Source organism: Podarcis filfolensis, assembly GCF_964270895.1.
Source record: "Podarcis filfolensis genome assembly, chromosome: 7".
Taxonomy (NCBI): domain Eukaryota; kingdom Metazoa; phylum Chordata; class Lepidosauria; order Squamata; family Lacertidae; genus Podarcis; species Podarcis filfolensis.
The window spans coordinates 66,379,012-66,405,746 of NC_139603.1; the positions used below are offsets into that span (position 1 = coordinate 66,379,012).

General features: G+C 44.2%; 1 protein-coding gene across 10 annotated transcripts in view; it reads left to right on the forward strand.

The window, feature by feature from the left end:
• Positions 1–26,735, forward strand: part of LOC310766483 (neural-cadherin-like) — a 50,310-nt gene that overhangs the window by 8,730 nt on the left and 14,845 nt on the right. For all 10 annotated transcript variants that reach the window (XR_014550192.1, XR_014550193.1, XR_014550194.1 and 7 more), the window contains exons 2-21: positions 16–210; positions 1,913–2,138; positions 2,891–3,095; positions 4,433–4,544; positions 5,724–5,973; positions 7,453–7,595; positions 8,140–8,312; positions 8,663–8,831; positions 11,005–11,175; positions 12,955–13,127; positions 13,462–13,629; positions 14,253–14,502; positions 14,603–14,730; positions 16,292–16,478; positions 16,608–16,751; positions 18,314–18,597; positions 19,222–20,839; positions 22,680–22,773; positions 24,109–24,293; positions 25,583–25,815. Coding sequence is in view for 5 of the 10 variants with exons in the window: in XM_083622702.1 (XP_083478828.1) it covers positions 16–210; positions 1,913–2,138; positions 2,891–3,095; positions 4,433–4,544; positions 5,724–5,973; positions 7,453–7,595; positions 8,140–8,312; positions 8,663–8,831; positions 11,005–11,175; positions 12,955–13,127; positions 13,462–13,629; positions 14,253–14,502; positions 14,603–14,730; positions 16,292–16,478; positions 16,608–16,751; positions 18,314–18,597; positions 19,222–20,839; positions 22,680–22,773; positions 24,109–24,293; positions 25,583–25,815 (5,108 nt within the window). In the remaining 5 variants the exon portion in view is untranslated. The remainder of the gene's footprint in view (positions 1–15; positions 211–1,912; positions 2,139–2,890; positions 3,096–4,432; positions 4,545–5,723; positions 5,974–7,452; positions 7,596–8,139; positions 8,313–8,662; positions 8,832–11,004; positions 11,176–12,954; positions 13,128–13,461; positions 13,630–14,252; positions 14,503–14,602; positions 14,731–16,291; positions 16,479–16,607; positions 16,752–18,313; positions 18,598–19,221; positions 20,840–22,679; positions 22,774–24,108; positions 24,294–25,582; positions 25,816–26,735) is intronic.

The window sequence follows — 26,735 nt, forward strand, 5'->3', positions numbered from 1 at the left end:
CTGTATCCCTTGCAGACCATGACTGGTATTTGTGCCGTGTGGTGATTATAGCTGTTGAAGAGGAGCTCATCTCTTGGGAAATGTATCCGTACCCCTATTTGGCACGTGTTGATCCTGACGCTCGAGCAGGCACACCAGTCTATCAACTTGTTGCCCATTACAGTGGTAATGAAAATTCTAGTGTTGGGATATCCTATGCTCTGATTGCAGGTAAATAGGTGCTGCTTTCTGTCTGAAATGAATTTTGCCTCTTTTTATTTTGAAACCCATTAATGCACTGCCAGGATTCAAGCCCTGACCCACTAGGGTGCTTTGAATTTTTCAACTTTCCAATTCCAAAAATGAGTGGTGCTAAAAAGTTGTAGCATGACTGGGGAAACTTCAAAAGATAGTTGGGTTAACTTAATATAATTTAGTTTGGCTTGGCAAGTAAAATGTGTGCAAAATTGCATAGAAATCATTAAAATGATTGCCAAGTACTTGCAGTTATATTAAATATTTATTTATTTATACTTATGTATTTCTTATTATTTTATTTAGTATTACCTGACATTTTCAGTAGGTAAAATTAAAACTCATAGGTTTTCCAAAAGCAGCTTATGTGTTTCTTCATCAAATGCAGATTTACCAAGCTAAATGTTTTCCAGTCACAAAAATAATAGCATATTTGAATTCATCACACCCAAAACCATATTTTTAAAACTCTTCATTGAAGGAATTTGCAAAAATTAAGTTTCACCCCTTAAAATGACACACCCTACTGACCCACCTCTGGAGATTAAACTGCCCCAGCTAGTTTGTTTTTGGCAGACTTAAAAAGCCTTTGTTACGTTGCGTTGATTATGCATATTTTAATTGAAAAGTGACTAGGGGATTGCATCTTTACTGCCTCATTTTATGTCCCCACCTCAACAAACCCCACTGCAGCCACAGCCAAACTACTTTCTGTGCTGAGTCCTAGATTAGTTTGAAGCGTCAGTGCTCTGCAAATGGTCTTTTCTCCCCCTACTGCTGTTGTTTTCCCCTATAATTCACTTTCCCTTCCTATACCCTTCATTCTTCTGTGCCATATGCTTGGTAGAAGCAGCAGAGCAGATAGCGTAATGTAGTCAAGTGAGGTAAATTGGTTAGGGACTTCCTTGATTCAATCACTAGTGCCAAACCGCTTTGCATAAATGGGATTTTTAATTGGCTCAGAGTGTACACAGAAATGTGTGCAGGCCCTGCTCTTTCCTGTGCCACTGGTGTGTGCAGGAGACAATGGCAGCTCATGTGTGCTACTAACTTTGGCCCAGGAATAGGAACAGAATTCCTGTTCAGAATACTGATAGTGGCAGCTCAAAGTCTTCCTTCCCAGGCATAATAAGTGGAGCACCGAGTTTGGTGGATATGCTAAGCCGGGGTCAGCAAACTTTTTCAGCAGGGGGCCGGTCTGCTGTCCCTCAGACCTTGTGGGGGGCCAGACTATATTTTTTTGGGGGGAAATGACGAATTCCTATGCCCCACAAATAACCCAGAGATGCATTTTAAATAAAAGCACACATTCTACTCTTGTAAAAACACCAGGCAGGCCACACAAATAACCCAGAGATGCATTTTAAATAAAAGGACACATTCTATTCATGTAAAAACACGCTGATTCCTAGACCGTCCGTGGGCTGGATTTAGAAGGCGATTGGGCCGGATCCGGCCCCCGGGCCTTAGTTTGCCTACCCATGTGCTAAGCCATACTGCTTGCTGGTTTAGATGTCACTCATCCATCAAAAGAACCTTATTCTGTCCACTGCAGTGTGTAAGGGTCAGTGTTGGTGGGAAATAGTAATGGGAAAGAAATTTGTGTAAGTGAGGAGCTTGGTGCTAAAAGGTAACAACACCTCTTTTCATAATTTTTTGTACTCCTTTCACTCAACAGGTGGTGAGGAACGATTTGATATAGATATGGACACAGGGGTCATATTGACAACTGGCTTGCCTTTAACTCTGAACCAGGAGTATGTGGTCACCGTGCTGGCCATTGATGAATATGGCAGCAAAAGCCCATACGCTTACATCTCTATCCTGGCTGGCTCCAGGCCTCCTCAGTTCACAAATATGTCCTACAGTGTGTTTGTTCCAGAAAATACTCCAGCGAGTGAAAAGTAAGTAGTGAATTAATGTCCTGCTGTACTAAAAGACTGCGTCGTAGATACTTACGCACGTTACATAAACATAAAAAGCTTGCATTGTAAAACCAAAATATATTTTCAGCGTGTAGTTGGGTCTAGCTTGCTCTACTGGGGCGACCCTTGATGGCTGCTTTGAAGCTTTATCAGGTGAAAAATGTGGAAATCTGCTTCTCGATGTGAATGGGTCAACAGGAGCATGCTACAGCTCTAGTAGCTTCCTGTTGTTTTCTGAGCCCAGTTTGTGTCTGCAGAAACCTAATGGCCACATTAGACAGAACACTAGGCCATTAGCTATGGTTGAGCAAATCGTCCTTTGCACAATCTGCATAGTGGTGTGCACAGCCCTGCAATTCCTGCTTTGCTCCTCCTTTGCTTGAAGCAAACCACGCAGCGGCTGGCTTAGCATTGATGTCCCAACCACCTCCCCAATTGTGGTTTGTTTGGGAGAAACAGATCACTGTTTGTTTGGTGAGGAACAAACCATAGGTGCTGGTAATTGCTAAGCCAGCTGCCTCTGTGGTTTGTTGTCCCACCCAACTAGGGGAAGAGCAAAGTGGGAGCAGCCTAATTTGAAGTCTAATTTCAGGAGTTATTTTTAAATCCATGTATTGAAAGTGTAAAAATGAAATTTGCAAGGAGAAACTGGTAACTTGGCAAGGGATCTTGGTTCACCTCTGCCTACCCAGGATTAACAAACTGTCTCTTGGTTAATCTTTCCTTTTCAGAGTGGCTGTTATTGAAGCAGTCTCCTTCCAAAGCCAGCCTCTCTCTTACACTCTGCTGATGAATCCCAGTGGCCTGTTCAGCATGGACCCAGAGACCGGCACGCTAAGCTTGACTCATACGGTGGACTACGAGAGCGAGCATCACCTCTACCATTTTTTAGTTAAAGCAATGGAAGCTGAGAGTTTGCTTAGCAGCGTCACTGAGGTAGAGCCAGGGTTTTCCTTTCCGTACTTGGTGATCTGTTCATTTCAATATAGGGGGGTTGCATGTTAAGATCATTACACAGAGCATATCGAAATACCAGTCCTCCAATGCCAGCCCTAAAAGTTTGGCTATTGAATCAGAACCCCAAATGGATTTTTTTTAAAAAGGCATTAGCGCTTGTGTAAGGGGATTTCCCTTTCTCCACCCATGCATGCCCCATGGGCTACCCCGGGACACGGGTGATGCTGTGGTCTAAACCACTGAGCCTCTTGGGCTTGCCAATCAGAAGGTGGGTGGTTCTAATCCTCACAACGGAGTGAGCTCCTGTTGCTCTGTCCCAGCTCCTGCCAACCTAGCAGTTCGAAAGCATGCAAGTAGATAAATAGGTACCGCTGCGACGGGAAGGGAAACAGTGTTTTTGTGAGCTCTGGTTTCCGTCACGGTGTCCTGTTGCACCAGAAGTGGTTTAGTCATGCCAACCACATGACCTAGAAAGCTGACTGTGGACAAACGCCAGCTCCCTCAGCCTGAAAGCAAAATGAGTGCCGCAACCCCATAGTCACCTTTGACTGGACTTAACCATCCAGGGGTCCTTTACCTTTACACCCCATGCCATTCCCAAATCTGCTCTGAAGGGTTGAGGCAACCCCCTAGAACAGATTTAGGGAACTTGGAGATAGGAGTGGGGGGTGATCCATCCAGTGCATGGATTTCTCCTTGTGCAGTGGAGCAGTCTGCTTAATGCTATGTTGAATAGCATGAACAACAACAATAATAAACAGAAACAAAGGGTGCCTATTTTTCAGTGCATGGTTCCCAAAATCTGGATGCCTAAGGTGATGTGTTCATCAGTTCCTTATTGTTTGGTTTATCCGCTGCCTCATAATCTGTGTTGTTTTTTTAAGTTCAGTTCTTTATATTTTTAGATCTAAAATATAATTTGTTTAATTACCTTGTCATGTAAGACCATTGAAATGGCCATAGCCCAATGGTAGAGCATCTGCTTTGCATGGGGAAGGTCCCAGGCTCAACCCCCAGTGTCTCCAGATAGGACTGGGAGAGACCACTGTGTGAAACCCTGGAGAGAGCCTCTGCCAGTCAGTGTAGACAGTACTGGGCTAGATGGACCAATAGTCAGGCTCAATATAGAGCAGATACCTAGAATTGTTTAATTATCTAAGTTATGTAAGCCACCTTGAGTGGTCGCTTTAGAACCAGAACTCCAGGATGTACATTTTCCAGGGACTATGGAAAATGGAATGAATTTCTCTTGACAAAGAAATATGCATGTGATCAGAGATCATGTAACTAAGCATTTCTCTTCTGTCCCCTTGTAGGTCATAGTTCATATCACGGATGAAAACGACTGCTCTCCTGAATTTCAGCAATCTATTTATAGCCGGGAAAGCATTCTTGAATCGATCCCTATAGGCACCTCTTTATTGCAAGGTAAACCAGAGCTATCATTCCCCTGCCTGTCTTTGCAAAGCTCCACATGGTGAGCCGAGGACTGCAGGTGAACTCCTTTAAGCAGAGATGGGTGCAGCCCTTACTCACAAGAGTCTCTGTCCCTGCTCGGGCAGCTAGTATGAAAGTGGGCACATGTGCCGCTTCCATGGTCCTGGGATGGAGCACTGGGGACCCTCCTCCCCACCCTCAAAGCCCTTCCCAGATTCCGACAACACTCTGTCCAGCTCCGGACTTCCATCTTCCTTCCCGCTACAGCCAGGCAGGGTGCGAGGTGTGTGGGGGCTCAGCAGACATCTGTACTAGCCTCCTATACCTCCTCATCTTCCTCCAGAGCCTCTCATTCTGGGGCTGAGCATGATGGTGTAGTCATGACACTTGGAAAGAATACATCCATGTATAATAAGATTTCATTCTGGCATTCTGCTTATTCCCCCCCTCCCCCTTTATTATCACACTTCGAACAAATAAGCAGTCACTATTATATTTTGCTTTTTTTAAAAAAACCTGTTGCTGAATATTTGGACAGCTCTTGGTCTCGTGCCCTCAGTATCTTGAATGAATACTCAAAGGTCAGTGAGTTTCCATCCTCTTAATTGCACTGGGGATTCTGAAAAAAAGTGTTTGCTCCCACAGGGCTTTACAACGTGTTTTCTCCCTGTTGGCAAGTTGTGAAAACATCTTTCTTGGGTGTTAGAAACAGCACAGAACAGCTCTTCTACTTCCTGTCATGTTTGTCTCCGCAGTGCAAACACCAGCTTTTTGCTAGGTTGCGTTTGGCAGACTGTGATGGTCTCCTCCCAGCCACTGTGGGCCCCCTGCCTTCTGATGGGAGGGTGTTTCCTGCTAACACAGAGTGTAGCCCTCTGTTCACTCTCCCGCTTTAAAGACCAGCTGCCACCAGACAAGGTTTTAATTATTTCCACGAGGCTACCCCTTACCAATCGGCTTCCAAATTTACCTGGGCTCCTTTCTGAATCATTATTACTATTGGTACTAATTCCTTTATTTTTTGCTCTTCACTCTAAGGTCCCAGAAAGTGTTTGTTTGTCTGAGCAGTTCTTTGTTAATTACTGAAACTTGTGTTGACTAGTCTTCTGTATTGTGACCCAGCTCATCTGTCCTCATTGTTTTCACCCTTTTAAACATTCCTGGCTGCAGTTCTTGCAGCGGACTGTGACTCTGGATCCAACGCTGAGATCCTCTACTTCATTCAGAGTGCGGATTTTTCCATCACGCCCGAGGGTGTCGTCAATTCCAATCAGCGGCTGGACTATGAGCGAGCCAACCACATGTATGAGTTTGTGGTCATTGCCGTGGACAAAGGGCACCCTCCTCGGACAGGGACGGCATCCGTGCGCATTCGCTTGACAAATGTGAATGATGAAACCCCAGTGTTCTCCCAGTCAGTGTAAGCAGAGCTTCCTTTGCGGTGGTACCACTCCTGCATTGCAGATATGCTGTGTAATCTTATTGTGCCCGTCAGAATGGTTGTTAGGTCCTAACCCTCAGCTGTCTTAAACTGACCTGCAGAAACTAATGCAATGTTATGAAGGTGCATTGCACAAAATAGCTGCAATATCTGATTTTTTGGACCATCAGGATATGTAAAAATATGGCACTGCTTTAAAAAAAATAAAAAATAAAGACAACTTGAAGTAGATGTTTTGACTACAGCTGCTGGCTGGGGCTGATGGCAGTTGAAGTCCAAAACATCTAGAGTGGACCAGGTTCGTAAAGGCCTGTTTAGTCAGACATATTATGGGATACATAGAATCAGCAGTGGCATGACTATGCGGTAGATGGAGGCTGATTAACTTACCTTTAGTTCCTGACCATTTCCTGCTAGTTCCTACAGCAGGTTTTAAATTACAATTCTCTCAAAATTCCAGAATGTATTCTCTTCCCTTCCTCAGAGCTAAACAATGTATTACATTTATTCAGTGTCAAATGACATAAACATTTCCCTTGCTTCTGGCACACAAATGATGTACAGATAATTCTAGCATTGCACAAAGTCCACACGCTATAAGCCAAAATTCTCCTTTCCTAAAGAGCTGTTTAGTCACAAAGTGAAATCAGGCCAAATTATTATCATTATCATTATCATTATTATTATTATTATTATTAATATTTATTTATTTATTTATTTATACCCCACCCATCTGGCTGGGTTTCCCCAGCCACTCTGGGCGGCTTCCAACAGAACACTAAAATACAATAACCTATTAAACATTAAAAGCTTCCCTAAACAGGGCTGCCTTCAGATGTCTTCTAAAAGTTTGGTAGTTATTTTTCTCTTTGACATCTGGTGGGAGGGCATTCCACAGGGCGGGTGCCACTACCGAGAAGGCCCTCTGTCTAGTTCCCTGCAACTTGGCTTCTTGTATCGAGGGAACCGCCAGAGGGCCCTCGGCGCTGGACCTCAGTGTCCAGGCAGAACGATGGATAGCAGGGCTGTGCAAACACCATGCCTATAAAGTACATTTATTCCTGCAAAGAATCCTGGGAACTGTTGTTTGTTAAGGGTGCTGGGGATTGTAGCTCTCTGAGGGGTAAATTGACAGTTCTGTGGATTTTGTGGGGGAAGCCAAGTATTTTCATTTTATGGTGTATCAATCTGCTTGCCCACCTAGCCCCAGAGGCATTGCTAGGTGCTTAGTGCCATAACACGCACTTACATACGATTTACATATGTGGGGGTGTTTTTTGGGGGGTGTAAATATGCCTCTGGGAAATTAAGGTGGTGGCTGGGAGTTTCACCAGCACTGTGCTTTGCTATATGCCCAGCCCACTCTGTACGAAGTTTAAAAAACTGTGCAATGCTGTTTAATAGGAAATTGTTGAGTGAGTTAGGAATTAGAATGCATTTATTCTTTCCTTACATCAGTTACAGAACTTTCCTCTCAGAAGATGCAGGCCCTGGTACATTAGTGGCTACCATCCACGCAAAAGATCCTGATGGAGATGGAGTGCTGTACTTAATTACGGGTGGGAACGAAGAAGGCAATTTTGAATTGGATAGCCATAAAGGTAAGGAAAGAGATGCTAAATGTTAGTCTATTGTATTTTCTTCCGCACTGTAGGCATTGCCTGTACAGTATTGATAAACCTAAATAGGAAAATCCTTGCAAATATGTGCAGGCTGCTCATTGTTTCAGTATAGCTTTCCTGGCAATGCCAGAATAAATTGGATTTATTCATTTATTATAAATTGTAATGTTTATTTGTGTAGCCAAAGCCATTCAAAAGTACAAGTTAAAATATATTACACAGCTAAAATAGTTATAAAAACCAGGCATTCTGTCAAATAGACAATCGCTCCACTGATGAATTTGCCTGATTATCCCCACAAACATTTCCCTTTAGAAGTGTCACTCTAAAGATAAAACAAGCCACCTTTTCCAGAAATCTATGGGGACCTATCGTTCTCACATTTAAGATCCTTATGTCCTGTAAAGAGAGATGCCTTTTTCTTTTCCTTTTTGGTAACTCCACCTCCCTCCCTACTCCTGAATCCAAGTATCCATAATTTTCTTTTGCTTTCTTTTCTTGATCTTCGATCGTCTGAATCCAGGTATCCTCAGACTTCGCAGAAACCCCCTGCCTAAACTGAAAAGCCCGCAGTATGTTCTAAATATCTCTGCCATAGATGACAATTCCTCGGGGGGACCACGATCTCTCAGCAGCTTTGCAGAAGTCGTGGTGGAAATAAATGACATTAACAACAACAAGCCTGTTTTCAGGGAGGTGAGTTGACTTGCTGCCCCCCGTTCGTGTGTTTTTAATTTTTTATGTAGCAGCAGAATTGTTAGTAGTTTTGACTTCCGCTTGTCAAACTTGCAGGATGTGATATTCTCTACATTTGGCTGCTGCTGATTTTGAAAAGTTCAAACCTGTAAAGTTTCGTCCAGTTTTAAGTCGGTCTTTGAAGTCTCCCTAAATAACTCATGCTTAAAACTTTCTCTTCCTTTCAGATGAATGCCTCTGACTCCTTCTGCTTTATCTTGCACTTAATTTGGTTGCCAGCGTACTGTGCCATACATGCTAACGGATTTCTGAAGTTGCTCAAGTTAACTTGCTCTTTTCTTGTATTGCAGTGTGCTTACTACAGTGACAGTACCTGGGTTCTAGAGAACCAGCCTCCAGGAACCTACGTTCTGCAGGTGGAAGCCTATGATGCAGACTTTGGAGTGAATGGAGAAGTGAAGTATGGCCTCATGCACAGAGATGGAGCTTCACCGGGCTTCAGTATTGATCCTGATTCAGGTAAGAATCGCCCATTCGTAGTCTGGCTAGCCCAACATTCTTTTTTCTTTTCTTAGTTTTCGATTACAACAATCCAATGATAGCCTCATTATAACAATGCCAAATTATAATGCAATTACTAATCCCAATCATTCAGATGCCAAATTATATAATTCAGGTGGCCTCCCATGTGCTAGAATGGATGGTTTGATGATTTACTTTGTTTCTGCGTTCCAAAATCTTATTTATCCCAGTTACACTCCAGTCAAAATAACAATCCCTTATACAACAACTGCAATATTAATGACATCCATTCGTCTTGACACATTAAATGTTTTATACATCTATAGGTGAAGCATTCAAACTACATCCTTATTCCTCCTGTGTGTGACAATTATTCTGTCTGTGGTGTTCCTTCCTGTCCTTGTAAAATATTACGTCTATCTTTTCCCAGCTGTTGCTGCTCTCCATCATGTCTTGGGCGGAGCTAATATCCCATTGTTGTTTCAGAAGTTCTCCATTCTCAAATGCCGGGCGAGCCAGATCCTGCATAATCAGACAGTGTTAACTCCATAGCCTGTTCCCCTCTTACTATAGGAACCTGGGGGAACTGCTTTATACAGAGTCAGACCATTGGTCCGTGTAGCTCAGCAATGTCTGCCCTGATTGGCAGGGCCTGTCCAGGATTTCACAAGGCTGGGATCTCTCCCAGCCCTTACCTGGAGACACCTGGGACCTTCTAGATACAAAGCAGGTGCTCCACCCACTGAGCTCTACAGCCCTCCCTGTATGGGAGGCACTTGCACTAGAGTGCTTCCAAAGACTGTTTGTTTGCTCATGCTTTCTCTGGCTAAGTAATTGGCCCATTGACCCTGACTCTGCTCCTGACATTATATTCATGTTTGTGAAAGGGGTGGTGGTGGTGTTTTTTGTTTTGTTTTTGCTTTAACTAGTTATCTTGTGCTTTTCTCGTGTATTTTTATCTTTTGAACTGCCCTGAGATTTTATGCATATTTTAATATTCATTTTATTTTGCATGTTTTTTAAAAACATGTTAGTGCTTGCTATAAATGCTGCAGGACCCTTGGATGGGAAATTGTCTATAAACTATTGTTATGAAATAAAGCAATAAATTATATCCTCAAATTTAAATGGAGATGAACCATTTGAAGGGCTGGTGGGGGGGTTAAATACCCCTCTCCTCCCTGTCAATCCCATTGGAAATAGTTTTTCTTCATCTAAACTGGTTGTTAGTCTACTGTCACTTGCTTTTAAGTGTATATCCTTGTACTTATTTCAAGCCTCACAGTGTTATGCTTCTAAATAATGATGATAAATTCTTTGGGTGCACAAGTATTTACTGAATTTTTGTTTTCAGACTCTCAATGCATTTCAAGCTGACTACTCATCTTCTGGTTATTTCAGGAGAAGCTTGTGATGCATTCTGCAGTTACATTATTTCTTTTAAATAGCCCTTTACCCTGAAGAAGAGAGAAATTGGGTCAAAGCACATTGGGAGTTGGGCAATTTCTTCAGTAAATGTTTGTATACTGTCAGGGAACTGACATCGGAGCTCAGAGCGGAGGTAGGGCTCTCCGATGATGCAGGAGAAGGGACCAGCAGGGAGAGGGAGAATACTTCCATTGGGGAAGGAAATAGGCGTGACACCAGGAAAGAAGGGGAGGAGGGAAGGTCTGCGGAGAGAGGGCTCCAAGACCCTTCCACAGGGTCCAGCGGGGAGAGCCCAGGACCTCCGCTGGCCACGCCCACTCTGCGCAGGAGACTTCAGCGCAGAGAGGCTAGGAGGAGACCTGGCGTCAAACAGCTTTTATGTTGGAAGAAGTTTAGGGAACGCCCACTGACAGATTCTGCCAGTGACTGAGACAGTCGCCTTGTAAGGGCTGTCAAATCAGGGAAAGGTTTAGCTACCCCAACAGCTGGGAGCAGTTTGGAATTTACGCACAAGCAACCCCAATTCCCATTACATATACCATCTAAGCTATTTTGTGAGATGCAACAAAAATAAATTGCAGAGTGGAAGAAAAAGGGAGCCTCTCTGTGCAGGCAAACATTACAAGGGATAAGCTTTCATTAAGCCTGAACGGTGGGAGTGAGTTGCTGCAGACTTGTGAAAACGTCTGATTAAAGCCAGCGGTGATCCTGCTGACTCTTTGATAGTAATGTGTCTGTTTAGGTGTTATCATTTCGACTCAGCGTTTTGACCGAGAGAAACAGAAGGAGTATACGCTCTCTGTGACGGCTACAGATCAAGCTCAGGAGCCACTGATTGGAGTGTGTCAAATCACCATCTTCATTGCTGATATGAATGACAACGATCCAAAGTTCGAGAACAGCCGCTATCAATGTGAGTAGGCACAAACTGTTGTTGCACTGTGAGAGTTGATTTAAGTTTGCGAAGTGTGTGTTGAGCCCAGAAGCCTTCAGTTAGATTCCTTCTCTGTAGGGCTTTAAGATGGCATAAATTTCCTTTCAAACCCATGTTCATCACATGCAGCAATGTTTCCGTTCCACTGCATTTCAGTTTCTGGCAAAAAGTTATCATTACATTATTCCACACCATTTGTTCCAGTTCAAAGGCCATTCATTTCATTGTATAAGAAATGCAAGGCAAATGGGAAGGGGGATAACATCATGAAATACATATTGTTTGTGTTACGTATCATTTGCAAATGGGGGCGGGGGGGTGCAGAAGCAAATTCCAATTGTAGTCAATGGATTGATTTCCATTCTTGGCACGGGACGATTGAGTGAATGTTGGCAATTTCCGCTTCTGTTTTTATTGGAATTCTGCAACATCTCTGGCTGTGGCTTATACTCACTTCACCTGTGTGAGCAGCAGTGCAGAAGCCAGCTATACTAAAGCTATGTGAAGACTGCTTTGTATGGGAAAATGTACATTTCTGGTCACTGGCCTAGGTGGGTTACTTGTTAGGAAGAAAATGTATGCTGCCTTAGGTTCCAAGATGAAAGAAAGGTGGGAAGTAAATAATCATCATCTTAATTTTATTATTTATATGCCGCCCATCTGACTGGGTTGCCCCAGCCACTCTGGATGGCTTCCAGCAAAATATAAAAACAATAAAACATCAAACATTAAAAAAGTCTCTATACAGGGCTGCCTTCAGATGTCTTCTAAAGGTTAAATAGTTACTCATCTCCTTGACATCTGATGGGAGAGCATTCCACAGGGTGGGTGCCACTACCCAGAAGGCCCTCTGCCTGGTTCCCTGTAACTTCACTTAAGGGAACCACCAGAAGGCGCTCAGAGCTGGATCTCAGTGTCTGGGGGTGGAGACACTCCTTCAGGTATATTTAGGGCTTTAAAGGTCAGCGCCAACACTTTGAATTGTGCTTGGAAACATACTGGGAGCCAATGTAGATCCTTTAGGACTGGTGTTCTATGGTCCTGGCGGTTGCTCCCACTCACCAGTCTAGCTGCCACGTTCTGGATTAGTTGTAGCTTCCGAGTCACCTTCCGAGTCACCACGTAGAGCGCATTGCAGTAGTCCAAGTGGGAGATAATCAGAGCGTGTAGCACTTTGGCAAGGCAGTGCACAAACAGGTAGGGTCTCCTCTGGCGTACCAAATGGAGCTGGTAGGCGGCCGCCCTGGACACAGAATTGGCTTACATCTCCATGGGCAGCTGTGAGTCCAAAATGACCCCCAGGCTGCATACAGTGGCTGTCCGCAGTTGGACTCTGCCCCACCAACCTCATTCTGTCCTTTGCCAGCCCCTACCTGCCTGCCTTCTTACATACAGTCAGTCAAAGGGTGGCTTTACCTGTTGTTGCCTCTGGCTCCACCTACCGTTGGTCCCTTGCCTCCTGCCTTACCAGCCACATCAGGCACAAGTTGTCACTGGGCTAAATATTGCTTCCAGGATCAGAGGCAACAATGCCTCTGAGTAGAAGTCCATTGGGGAGAAACAGCAGGAAGAGGTTATTGTCCTGCTTCTGTGCTTCTTAAAGAGGCATCTGGTTGGCCACTAAGATAGAGGATGCTGGACTAGATCCGGCAGGGCCTTCCTTGCATTTTTATGTGCCGTGATTGCCATCACTTAAATGCCACTTTAACTAGGCCAGGGCATGTTTAGAATGAACTCTGTGCTTCCATCTTTCCAAAGACTTCCTTCGTGAAGACACCCCAGTGGGGACAAGTTTCCTCCATGCTGCAGCTCATGACGACGACCAGGGGGTAAACGCCGCCATCACATACTCCATGTTGCCGCAGGAGCCAGAATACTTCCAAGTCAGCCCCAGCACAGGCTGGGTGTACGTGAATCTCGTAATCTCCCAGGTATGCTTCTGCATACAGCAGAGCTTTCCAAACTGTGTGCCGCGACACATTAGTGTGTTGGCTCAGTGTGTAGGTGTGTCACATGACCGCTCCCCGTGCTCCTCCCAGAGCTGGAAAGGGGTCAGTTTAACCTGGTATGCTACTAAAATTGAACTGCTGTGTCGCGAAATGATGCATGTCTAAAAAAGTATGTCACCGGCATGAAGAATTTGGAAAGCTCTGGCTTACAGAATCTGGCAGGCGGAATACTTTCTGCACCTGTTTTTTTTCAGCCTTTGTTCTAGCAAACGAGCATTCGTGTTTTGGTGAACGGCTGCTAAAAATTCTTTTGCAGACATTTCAGATCACAAGATACATCGTGGCTACAGATGGAGGGAACCGGAGCAGCACGGTGGAACTGACCGTCACTGTAACAAACACACTTAATCAGTCGCCGCAGTGGGAGAAAAGTGCCTATTCGGTCACGATCCCGGAGAGCACGATTCGAGACACCAAGATAGTGGTAGGCTTTAAAAATAAAATTGGAAACATATTTGTTTCAGGATAAAAGGAAGTTGGTTTACACTGAGTGGTGTCCAGAACTGGGCACAAAATAGAGTGGGACTATTAGTATCTCACTTTTCCTCCAAGGAGCTCAAGATGGTGTACATGGTTCTTCTCTGTGAGTCATGGTCCCTCCCCTAATTGTTCTGAAATTCTGCAGACAAGTCTTGCTCCAGTCTTGCTCCACAAATGAATCCATATGTCTGCATCCCTGATTTTTATTTTTTTTAAAGGTGCCACGGAAGAATTTTGCTCCACAGCTCATTTCTGTTCTTCCTTAGATGTGGATTCCTGTGTGAAATGTGCGTGGCAGTAATTTGAACATCCTTCCCCAGGCTTTCCAGACATTTTGAAGTACAATTCCCATCATCCCCGACCACCAGTTTTGCTGGCTGGGGCTAATGTGAGGTGTGGTCCAAAACATCTGCAGAATTAGAGAGTTGGTTATTATTACCAGGAAAGCAGAGCTTTGATGCCATGGGCCGCTGGCCGCAATAGTATCATCTGCATTTCGACTCTTAAGGTGGCTCATGTAAATGCATCTCCCCACTGAATGGTGTTTCTGGTTATTCCTGTTCCTAGACTATCAAAGCAACGTCCCCACTTGGTGACCCAAGGGTTACCTACACCCTGGAGGAGGGCCAGGTTCCGGAGACAAACATGCCTGTCCGCTTCTACCTCAAACCGAACAGAGCAGATGGGTCTGCTTCACTTCTGGTTGCTGAACCTCTTGACTTTGAGACCACCAAGTTCTTTGCACTGAGCATCAAGGCTCAGAATGTAGCTACAGTTCCATTGGCATCTTTCACCACGGTTTGTGTTAATGTCACAGGTTGGTTATCCGTTTATTAATATCGGCATATCAAACTGAAATTACAAGTACTTGGTGTCAGTGAACCATGTGTTGCTAAATCTGCCTTTTTGTTCCGCAGACGTCAATGATAACGTCCCGTTCTTCACATCTTCTACTTATGAGGTTTCTGTACCTGAGGGAGCAGCGGTTGGTACCTCTGTTGTGCAGGTTTTTGCTACGGATTCAGACTCGGGACTCCACGGAGAGGTTTGTTGTTACCTTTCCCTTTACTGATAACGAGTGAGAAAATGCAACATGCGATTCTGTATCCCCAAACTTTCTGGGTGGTGGTCAGCGAAGTCTTGCTCAGAGACTCAAGAACCTAACTTTTTGTACTGCAGTGGAACCTCGGTTTTCTAATGTAATCCGTTCCGGAAGTCCGTTCGACTTCCGAAACATTCGAAAACCGAGGATCAGTGGGTTGGCTGGAAAGTCAGTGGGGGGAAAAATAATGAAAAATGCACCTTGGAAGCCGTTCGACTTCCGAGGCGCGTTCGAAAATAGAAGCATTCACTTCCGGGTTTTCAGCGTTCGGCTTCTGAAATGTTCGGCAGCCAAGATGTTCAAAAACCGAGGTTTGACTGTAATAGCCTCCTGAAGTAGGAAGTTACAGTATACATATTCTTTTCAACTGGCACCACATGCCATCTCTTGCATGCGTTAAAACGTGTGGATGCCAATATGCATTAAAGCACTTGTGTAGACTGTACATCATTTAAGACAAGAATGGAAGAATTCTTATTTTCTGCCAAAGGTTGCATTCTTCTCAGGGGTCATGTGTTAGGGGCTGCATCCTGGCAGTGGGTGAGACCATCTCTTTCCCTGTCTCTGTCCTTCCCTTCTGTCTATCTCTGTCCCTCCTTCCCCCTTTCTCGCCCTCTTCTTTTCATGGGAAAAATAGATTAACTCTGGCTAGAGTCTGAATTGATCGCTTACTCTTGACCTCATGTTAGTGTATTGTAGGGGACCCTTGGACGACTGTACTGACACTCCCCCCCCCACTTTGTGCTGAGTGGATGGGCCTGTGAGCCTCCATTTAAACTTCCCACGATGCCTCTGAGGTCGCATTACTCAGGGACATTGTGGCAAATTAAAACGGGGACTTTATGCTTCTCAGATTTGATAGCAGAAGTGTTGTTGCCGCCTGCAGGGCTTATTGGCACCAAGAAGACATTTTGCTGAGGGCAGCCTCAGACCTTGAAGCCGTTCTCACATTACTCAATAATCAACGGCAACCAACAGCAGATTCACAAACATAGGAATGTCTGATTCTCCAATGCAAAGATTTAAAGACCAGTGTGTGAATCTAAATTGCAGCAATCGGTGAGAGTCCTGGATTGTTCAGTCGTTGACTTGCTTCAAAGGTTATGCCCTCTGGCAAGTCCACACAGCTGTCCAAACTGTAGATCAGCGGTTCTCAACCTGTGGGTCCCCCTCTGGCCTTGCTAGCTAGGGATGATGGGAGTTGTAGTCCAACAGCATCTGGGGACCCACAGGTTGAGAAACGCTGCTCTAGAGGGTAGAAAACCACAGTCCACATATTTGTGGCTATACTGTGACTACACAGACCTTTCCCTTCCACACAAACTGTGTTGTTACCTAACTTTCTGTAAGTGCTACAAATGGCATAGGTCTGTGACTGTCGAATATTTATGGCCTTGGAGCTGAACTAAGTTGGATGTCCTTGAGAGTGGTTATGTTCCTGTTTCTGAGCTGTTACGAAGATGGGATAGAGTATAAAGCCCACTCCTATGTTCTTCAATTGCAGGTCCACTATTCAATACTGAAGGACGCTAGTGAAGATTACCAATACTTCAACATTGATTCCAAGTTGGGAGTCATTTCTACCCAGGCATCTTTTGACAGAGAGAAGAGAGGATCTTACTTGATTGAAGTTCATTCCCAGGATTCTTCTGAATCAGCCAGGCCTGGTTTATATGGGCAGCCTAACACAGGTAAACCTTAATGGGTTTCAAACAGAACATAAAGAGGTTCCTGTGGGTCAAAAGAGGGTTCAGAAAGATGTGCTGCCGTTGTGGTAGCCTGAGCCTCCAAAGGCAAATAGCTGATTATTTGCTTTTCAGATACGGCGTATGTGAGGATTTTAATTAGCGACATAAATGACAATGCCCCTGCTTTCCTGCATTCGGTGTATGAAATTAATATAGATGAAGACGAGGATGTTGGGTATGCATTTTTGACGGCAACAGCTGATGACAAAGATGAAGGTACACAAACACAGGTTTATTTTATGTGTTGTACAGTCTTGACTGAAACCTCTCTAATCAGGAAGCAGTATTGAGACTATGGCAGGCTGTTCCAGAAGATGAGGTGACAGCTGTCCTGTCTTCAAAGGAGCTTTTTCTATATATGGTACAGGAACAGGTTTATAGAATGTGGAATAAAACAGTAATGGCAAAAATTGCATGTCATGTACTTTTCAAAATACGACTATTTGGAAACTAGCTTTATTCAGACCTTTCTTAATGTTCTGTAAAGAGAACCGTGATAATTTTTTAAAGCATTTCTCATAAGCTAATTATACCCCCCCTTTTTTTTAAAAAAAGGAAAGTAGACGAGGACCTTTTGAGTTAGAATATAGCTAAGCTAAAAGCTTTTGGCTAGTATCTCACATGTGTTAGTATCTTTGCCTGGCACTCTTACATTCCCAAGGTTTTTTTATTTAAATAGGATGGATCATAATTTTGGACTGACACCCATCAAGAGTTGGTTAAAACAACAAAGGGACTTGTTATTTTCGTGCCGGAATTGTTATTTATAGGGCAAAATGCTGCTATTAAATTGGAGGACTTACTGCATTTTTTGCTAATTGCCGTTAACGAACTGTAGTCCAAAGGTGGAAAGCTTTGGAAAGTCTAAATATTGCTGCTTGGTATTAAAATGTCTGGACAGTTGCAGTCTCAGAAAAGATTACCGTACATGCAATGCACAAGTTCTGCAAGGCGGAAAAAACCCGCAAACCTTCTGTGCCACTGGGGATGAAACTGTATTTTGTATATTTCTGACCATAATACACAAAGACACTTAACAGCACTTGCTGTAGATATTTGGAAGCCATATACTCTTTATGGTGCTATTCTCTTTTCACAGAACATATCACACTGTCATGTCAGTAGCAGTTCCTATTTGTACATGACTCCTAAATCGGGACAGTTTTCTGTTGTTTGTTCTTTATGCCTACTGCATTATAATAAAATGCAAAGTAATAATAATGACATAAAAGAGAGGTACCTAGCCTCTGGATTCACTGCAGAGTCTTGCTATTCATGCAGTTTACTTTGGAAGTAGGCATGCATGACCCTTCTACATTTTGGGTTGGATCCAAGCATACGATGCAATCCTAACCTTGTCTACTCAGAACTAAGCCCTGTTGAATTCAGCAGGGCTTACTTCTAAGATAGTGGGGTTAGAACTGAACCCCACTTAGTCCAGGCATAGGCAAACTCAACCCTCCAGATGTTTTGGGACTACAATTCCCATCATCCCTGACCACTGGTCATTAGCTAGGGATCATGGGAGTTGTAGTCCCAAAACATCTGGAGGGCCGAGTTCGCCTATGCCCACCTTAGTCATACTGAGAGTAGTCCCATTGAACGTTAAGTCAGTTGATTTCAATGGGTCTACTCTTAAGCAAGACTAAGTCTGGATCTAAAATTTTCTTGTTTTTTTTTTCAAAATTCTTCTGAAAGTAATGTTGGGATAGACCCTAGTGCTCAGAGATCTCCTGGGCTGTGATAAGGATAATATGGTAGCAACCTCGTGTTTTTAGGATCTAACGCCAAGCTCAGATATCAGATCACTTCAGGAAATGAGCGAGGAGATTTTTACGTGGAACCTGAGATGGGAACTCTGTTGATTGCCCAGTGTCTTGACTATGAACAAGAACAGCATTATGAGCTTCAGTTGGTAGCTTCTGATGGAAAATGGGAGAACCACACCCTTGTTATCATCAATGTAGTCAATAAGAATGATGAAGCCCCTGTCTTCTCCCAGGACGAGTACCACAGCAGTGTCTTGGAGGAACTTACTGATCTGCCGGTAACTGTTTTACGGGTAAGCAGGGTAAATCTGGGTTCAAAAATTATACAAATGACGCTAGTGGAAAATTCCAGCAACTTAAAAGAATTGCAATTCTTGAAATCAAAGCATATTCACTCAGTGTTGAGGAGCTTTGTTGGGTTTATTCTCCATAGTAAGTGTGGGTTTGCACTTAGGATTGCAGCCTAATTCAAGTAATGTGAATTTCTGGATACTAACTGTACATTTACACCATGTCATCGTTGTCTGGTTTCTGTCAGACTTCATAGTGATCTCAGCTGGTTGCAATACAGCTGTCATGTTTGGGCTTTTATTTTTATTATTTCAATGTATGCATCGCCTGTCCAGAAAATAGTGTGCAAAGTGATTAAGAACAAACAAAGTATAACATAAAACAAACAAAACATTGTCAAATATAAACCGATGTACAAGACAAGGTTTTAAAAAAACCCAGATCAATGAAACAGCCAGTTAAAAGCAGCAGGAAAAAAACCCCAGGTGAGCTTGATGGCTAAAAACCTTTCTAAATAACGTATCTGTTGTCAGAAGACCACCCGTGGGGGGCACTCAACAGGCCTCCGTAGGAAGGGAATTCCAAAATTTAGGTGTTTGGTGCTTAACCTTTGTGCTTGCTTTCAGGTTTCTGCAACTGACCCCGATCAGGAAGCTGACCAGATTGCCCTTCGCTACTCCTTGCACGGTCAGGGTGCCCAAGCGGAGTTCACTATCAGTGAGTACACAGGCGAGATCACTGCAAATGAGAAGCTGGACCGGGAAAAGCGGTCCGTGTGGCGCTTCCTTGTTCTTGCAACGGATGAGGATGGGGAGGGTCTAACAGGCTTCGCCGACGTCATCATTGACGTGACGGACGTGAACGACAACCCACCTCTTTTCCTTTGCGCCTCGGACGGTTGCTTTATGGGGCAAATTCCAGAAGACGCCCCCGCTGACTCCACCGTCATGGAGATGTCGGCGGTAGACCTTGATGACCCCAGAGCTGGGAAGAATGCCGTGTTAACCTACAGTATTATTCAGAACGTCCAAAACGAGATTAACCTCAACCTCTTCTCAGTTAACCCAGCTACTGGCACCATCTACACTGTGTTGGGATCCTTAGACAGGGAGAAAGAAGACCGGTACCTGGTGGTGGTTGAGGCGAAAGATGGAGGAGGCCTGACTGGAACAGGCACTGCCACTATTTTGGTCACTGACGTAAATGACCACACGCCAACCTTCACGCAAAAGATCTACACGGCATTTGTCTCCGAGGGCGCAAGCCTCAGCGCTGAGGTTGCTGTGGTGTCAGCTACTGATGGGGATGAAGGAGAAAACGCTGTGGTGGCTTTCAGCATCGTAGGTGGAGATGAGGACCACAAATTCTTTATTGAGACAGACAAAGCAGACAAACGCGGTATAATTCGACTGAGGAAGCGGATAGATTTCGAGAAACCCCACGAGAGGGTGTTTAACTTGACCATAAAAGCAGAGGACCTGGATTTTTCCAGCATAGCTCACTGTGTCATCTATGTGGAGGACTCCAATGACCACGCTCCTCTGTTTTACCCACAATTCTATGAGGTAGCAGGTCTGGCTGAAGACGTCCCCCTTGGAACTAAAGTTGTCCAGGTTATTGCTGTCGATTTAGATTCCGGGCTGAATGGACGGTTCTCTTATCGCCTGCTAAATAAGTCGGACCCAAATGGGAAGTTCTCTGTGGCTACTGATGGCTGGGTCCTTGTGGCAGGTCTTCTGGATTATGAAACTGTGGCACAGTACCAACTCGTGGTCATCGCTACAGATATGGGACAGCCTCCTTTGAGTGGCAGTGCCACAGTCCTCGTGGCTCTTCAGGACGTAAACGACAACGGACCCGAGTTTGAGGCGCAGTACAACCCAGTAGTTTGGGAAAACACTCCTTCTCCTCAGATTGTCCAGATGAACGATACCTCGACGCTTTTGTACGCTAAGGACAGGGACAGCCCAGCAAACGGGGCGCCTTTCTCCTTTCACTTACTGAGCGACTTTGGCAGCGTGACTTATTTTAATTTGCAGGACTTCAGCAACGGGAGTGCAATGCTAACTGCGTTGCACACGTTCGACAGGGAGGTGCACAAGGTATTTGAGCTGCGGATTCTCATTGCTGACAGCGGGAGCCCTCCCATGAGCTCAACCAACACATTAACCGTGAATATTGGAGACCGAAATGACCACCCTCATGCTGCTGGCTTCATGGAGTGCCTCATCTACAGCTACAACGGTAAGCTGATGGTGATGAAGCTGGCTTGCATGCTTAAAGGAGACTGCCTTATTCCAGGTCATGTTTTGTACATCTACCTTGGTATTGTCTACTCAAACTGGCAGCAGCTCTGCAGGGTCTCAGACTCATTTTTCCCACCAGCTGACCCTTAAAAAAAAACCAGAAAAAACCCCAGAAACTCTGATGCCAGGGGTTGAACATGAGACCTTCTGCATTCAGAGCATTTGACTTGCCACGAAGCTATCTATGGTCATGCCTGTATTCTGCATTCCCTGTTCACAATCAGTTTCAGAACATTAGGTTGCATACAGAGGTGTTCTTGGTGAATCCCCTCCCAACTTTACATCTCCAATTGGTTTTACCTTGATGCGTGCTTCCCAAAGATTTACGGGTTGTAAATTTAGGTGCATTTGGAGGAAGGAGTAAAAATAGTACTAAAGAAAGTCAGGTGAGTTGAATGTGTTCCTTCGTGCAATGTCTTCCATAGTCTGTTCTGGCGAATGCCCAACAGCTTGCCTGCTACCATCAATCTTCCCCTTAAATCACATGGCAGTAGTGATTGTCACGTCCATCAGGCTGTTTGGCATTCTGTTTGCTGTGCTGTTTGGCATTCTGGCTATCTATCCTTACTAAAAAGCATATGTTTAGCCCTTCTTTTTAAGAGAAGTGTGAATGAGTGCAAACCAGGCTTGGGGAACCTTCTGCTCATGAGTCTAATTAGGTCTCAATTTGGCCCATGAGGCTGTTTTCCCTTAACCCACACCCACCTCCCTTTACACCTGACATCATGTGTGATAATCGGCTGATGAGTGATGTTTCAATGCACCATGCTCTTTGCAAGATTGCCCCATCACCTGGCATAACTGTCATGTCAAGTGACTGGCAGGTCAAATTTGATTGAGAGAAGGATCTGGGCTGCTTTGCAGATCTAATTCTAGTGCCTGCTGAAATCCTGGTCTGGGACCAATGATCTATGTGTGGGCAAGTGGAAAGCACTTCTGAAGGTGCAGGGTATTTTGTTGATTTCCCCCACCAGCTGCAGAGCATGCTACAACTTCTGAAAAGCCACACTAGATGGTGAGAGGACTTTACGGGGGGGGGGGGGCTGAAACTGGCACATCCCTCCCCCCAGTGCATGGATCATTCCTCATTGGTGGGGCTCATGCATTGAACGCAGAAGGTCATAGGTACAATCCCTGGCATCTTCAGGTAGGGCTGAGAAAGACTTCCGTTGTCTGAAATTGTGGAGAGCAATGGTGAGTCAGTGTAGAGAATAGTGAGAGCAGTGGTCCGACTGGGCATAAAGCAGGTCCCTCTGCTCTTCCCTAGGAATTGTTAGGTCCAAGCCTCAGGTGGCATAGGGGCCTGAACAGGAATTTTGGTGGTTGGTGAGCTCAGCATAGTTCCCATGGTCCTAACCTGGCTGGTTTCTGAGTCTCTGTATTTCCTTTGCTGAGACATTCCCTTCACTTAAAAAACCTGGGTTTCTAAAACAGGTGCCCGCTATAAGCAAGCATATGCAATTTTTTCTTGATTGTCTCAATTCACTAAATTTGATTTTCCTTATTTCACCTTGGAACAAGAGTTTTCTTGCCCCAGATTTTGTTTTCGTAGGAATACAGCCTGCACAGCCTAGGTGACAGGTTTGTGTCAGGTTGCAGGTGTTGATACCTTGCACTGATATTTCAACAGCACAACATGCTTCCAGAATAGTTAAAAAGCAAACATGATAGGAGAATAAAATGAATAGTAATTTTTTAAGTTTGCAGAATGCCTTCTCACATTTACGTAAGTAGTAGATTTTCTTCTTTTCCCCCATTTTTCTTCTCTCTTTTTTAAGGTATCCTACCCACAACTGTATTGGGTCAGATTCATGCCCCAGATAATGACGACTGGGACCACAAGACGTATCACTTTGAAGGGAAAACACCCAGGTAAATGTCAAGTTCTTATGTTTTTGAAAATAGCTCTGTCTTAATGAGAGAGTTGAGTATCAGAAATGGGTAGCTGTTCTGAAAACTAATGCAGTATAGCTTCACAGAACACATGGGCTGCATTCACACATCATACTAAATCAGGGTTGCCAACATGGTGGCTCATACCTCTGAGCACACACACACACACTACCCCCTTTGTCTTAAGGTGCTAAGAGTGGTTTCCTTTTTCTACCTTAAGAACAACATAGAGCTGAAGAAGGAAGTTGCAGGAGGGGACTCTCTTTCCCACTTCCTCTTTCAGCTCTATGTGTTTTCAAGGCTCACATGGATTCTGCTGAATCTGACTTTTACCCAGCTCTTAGAAATGTGAAATGTATTAACACTTTATTTCTGGGTTTTGTTTTGTTTTGAAGGTAGGCTGCTAAGGGGGTAACCAGAGGCATAGTGCCCACTTGCCCAAAAATCTAATTGTGCCTGTGGACCTAAAAATGTTGGCAACCCTTGCACTGTGCTGTAGTTTAGTGTGACGTGCATAAAGTGATAGGGTGGACATAGGAAAACATTTTCGGCTATTGTTATTAAGACTATTGAGGAGATTTCTAGATATAAATTGCTGGGCCCTATGCTTCACTTATGGGGTGATTTGCACCAGACAATGTAATCTACCTATTAAAAAATAATATTATGTGCACCCCAGACTTCAAACTATGAGAGATTTCAGGGGTGCAAGTATGGGCCACAGGTTTGGTTTCTTTAGAAGGAAAGTCCTTAAGAGATTATGTGTGTTTTTGCAATGCACTAATATGCAAATTTCATACTTCAAGGTGATTTGGGAAGGGCAGGAGTCCCCAAAAGGTGGTGTGCCACTGCCCAGAAGCAGAGGCATTGCCACTCACGAAGAAGTGGGGGGGGGAAGCAGTGAAGTGGTTGACGCTGTGCAGACACATCAGCAGGAACGCTGGATTGGCTTTTCTATTGGGCCCACAGAGCACAGTTTGCTTAGCTCCTTTCCCTCCAGGAGGGCAGTAACTTCGCTGGCTAGGAGGTCAGGTGTGTGAGTGCCACCTTTTCTCACTTACTGCTCCTGGACAAATTTATTTTAAGGATCAACAGGTGAGCATAACCAATTATACTGGGGAGCAGATAAATTTACCAGAGGGTAAATTCACATGAAATGCAACGAGCCAACACAGCAATGAAAATCAAGCAGATGATGTGGCTGCAAGCATTTGTTGTTATTTCATTTAACAAAATTTATACACCACTTAAGTCAACAGAGAGCTCTAGCCACAATATGATCGGGTGATACCATGAATTGTTTCTTCCTCTCAGGTATTTTATCCTGAATGACAATTCTGGCTTACTAAGTATCAAAGAAGGAACTCCTTCAGGAACGTATGACATAAGAGTGAAAGTTACAGATGGCATCTGGCCTGATGTGGTCTCTACTGTAAGGGTGGTTGTGAAAGAAATCAAGGAAGAAGCTGCCCACAATGCAGGATCTATCCGTATAAGAGGTAAATGATGAGTTGTAAGCATCTTCTAGAGATCAGTTAACATTGTTGAGACTCCTGAATGCCCACCAAGGCCTGCGACTGAGTCACTAAGGACTCATGACCAGGGGTATCAAAGGTTGCAATATAACAGGTTCATGAGGGTATCTTTGTTCTCTTGGTGCAAGGTTGTTGACCCAGGGCCCAGAAGAGTGATATTCTAGGACAGGGGTGGGGAACCTTTTCTGGCTGGAGCGCCCGATCTTTATCAACCCGACCTCTGGCGGGCCAATGTTGGCAAGGCGGACTGGACCTCTGACATGTCAATCACCTGACATTATAGCGGCATCCAGTGATACTTTCCCTTTGCAAAAGCCTCTTTGAAGTGGCTAATGCAGGCACGTTGCTTCAAAGGATGCTTTTGCACAGGGCTGGAGGTCCCCCACCCCTGGTATAGAAGACAGAAAGTGATTTCTCACTGTCAGCAACCTTCCCTGGTTGGATTCCAGCACAAGCTAACTCAACTGGCCCCCAGTATCAGTAGGAGAAGAGCGGTCTGCACCCTCAAATGCTGCCATGACTAGTGATGGGGAACACTGTCAGTTATGATTTCTGTCATGTTCACATTTTTTCCATTCTCATTTTCAAATCGGTCTGCCACTCCTTTTTAACAAAACTTTCTTACAAAAATTCACCAGCATTTTAGGGTACATTTTTCTATACTTGTGTTTGTATGCAATTTTGTCTAAACTGCAAAGCAGTTTACCTAATAAGAGTGCATTTTAATGCAAACATTACCCTGGTTTATGCATTTTTGTATACATCACTTGACTAGAAAGCTGCATTGCAAAATTCAGAGAAGTGTGAATTTCAAACGATGGCTGTGTTTCAGGTCGTGAATTTTTTTTCTGTGCGAGCAAAATTTGGCATGTCCACCTTTACATATGAACTGAATCAAATATCTCCCCCATACCTAGTCATGGCATCCCCCAAAACCAGGATTTCAGGTCAGTTTAATAGCCCAAAGTTTCCTGCAACATGTCTTGCCCCTTGGTAGAGGCCACCGGTAACCATGGAATACCAAGATATTGGTAAAGTAGTATGTGTTTAAAAAAATTAAGGTTTAGGTGTGAGATTGGATAAATTTTCAAGAGATGAATTCCTATGAACTTTCTGGAAGTGGTCTTGCCTTTTAGAGAGGAGATGCCTGAAGGTTTTTATTTCACCGTTGCTTCAGTGTCAGGCTTGGAAATTTGCGTGTGTGTATATATATATATATATATATATATATATATATATATATATATTTACAGATATCACTGCAGAGGATTTTATATATCAGTCATCTGAGAGTGAAAGTAAGTACAACCAAATGAAGAAGCTTTTTTCAGAAATCATACCAGCCCAACTTGAAAATGTCCACATCTTCAGTGTCTTGAACAGCCCAGGCAAAACACAAGGAGTAGATGTATGGTTTGCAATTCATGGATCACCCTATTACAAAGCAGAAAAACTTAACGGAAATGTCGCTGTGTCCAAAGCACGGGTAAGTGGTGTTTGTTTGTCATTCCCCCCACCCCAACAACTTGCAATTCTAGGCAACATTTTTAATGAAGTCTCTACAGAACCTATCTGATGGAATCTTTGTGGATTTCCTTCTAAATTTTATTCCAGATTTTGAGAGTGCAATTTTGCATGGGAAACACACGGCAGCTACTTCATGATCAAACAGGTTTGAAGATAGTCTTTCCCCCAAAGAACTCCATTCTGCAGGGGGAGTGGACCTGTTGAGATGGCCCACCTATGGGGACTGGTGGAATCTGATGGTTTCCTAAACACCTGGTGGTGTGCAGGCAAAAAAAAGGGGGGAGGGGGCAGCTGGAGCACAGGTAGTGTAAATCCCAGTTTGAACCTGAGGATATACAGTCGTACCTCGGAAGTCGAATGGAATCCGTTCCGGAAGTCTGTTCAGCTTCCAAAACGTTCGGAAACCAAGGTGCGGCTTCTGATTGGCTGCAGGAAGCTCCTGCAGCCAATCGGAAGCCGCGGAACCCATGTTGGATGTTCGGGTTCCAAAGAACGTTTGCAAACTGGAACACTCACTTCTGGGTTTGCAGTGTTTGGGAGTCAAAAGGTTCGAGTCGCAAGGCATTCGACTTCCAAGGTATGACTGTATTTCCGTTCTTACCGTCAGGCGATGATAGCAGGAAAAGCCATCCAGCAAAACTTTTCCAAGTGGTGACTGGACTCTTGCCATGTGGCCAAGAGAGTGTTGCTCTTATGTCCTCAGAAGCCTGCTGTAACGATTTTACAGATTTCTAAATGCAATAAGAAATAAAAAATTCCTGAGGGACAAAATGGCTCAGAGTCACACAGAGCTGGACATCACAGTTATAGCTTGCCCAGTGAACGGACAGTTTCAGTTATTGGAGTGGGGAAGCTGCTTGGAGAAGCAAGGCCATTAAC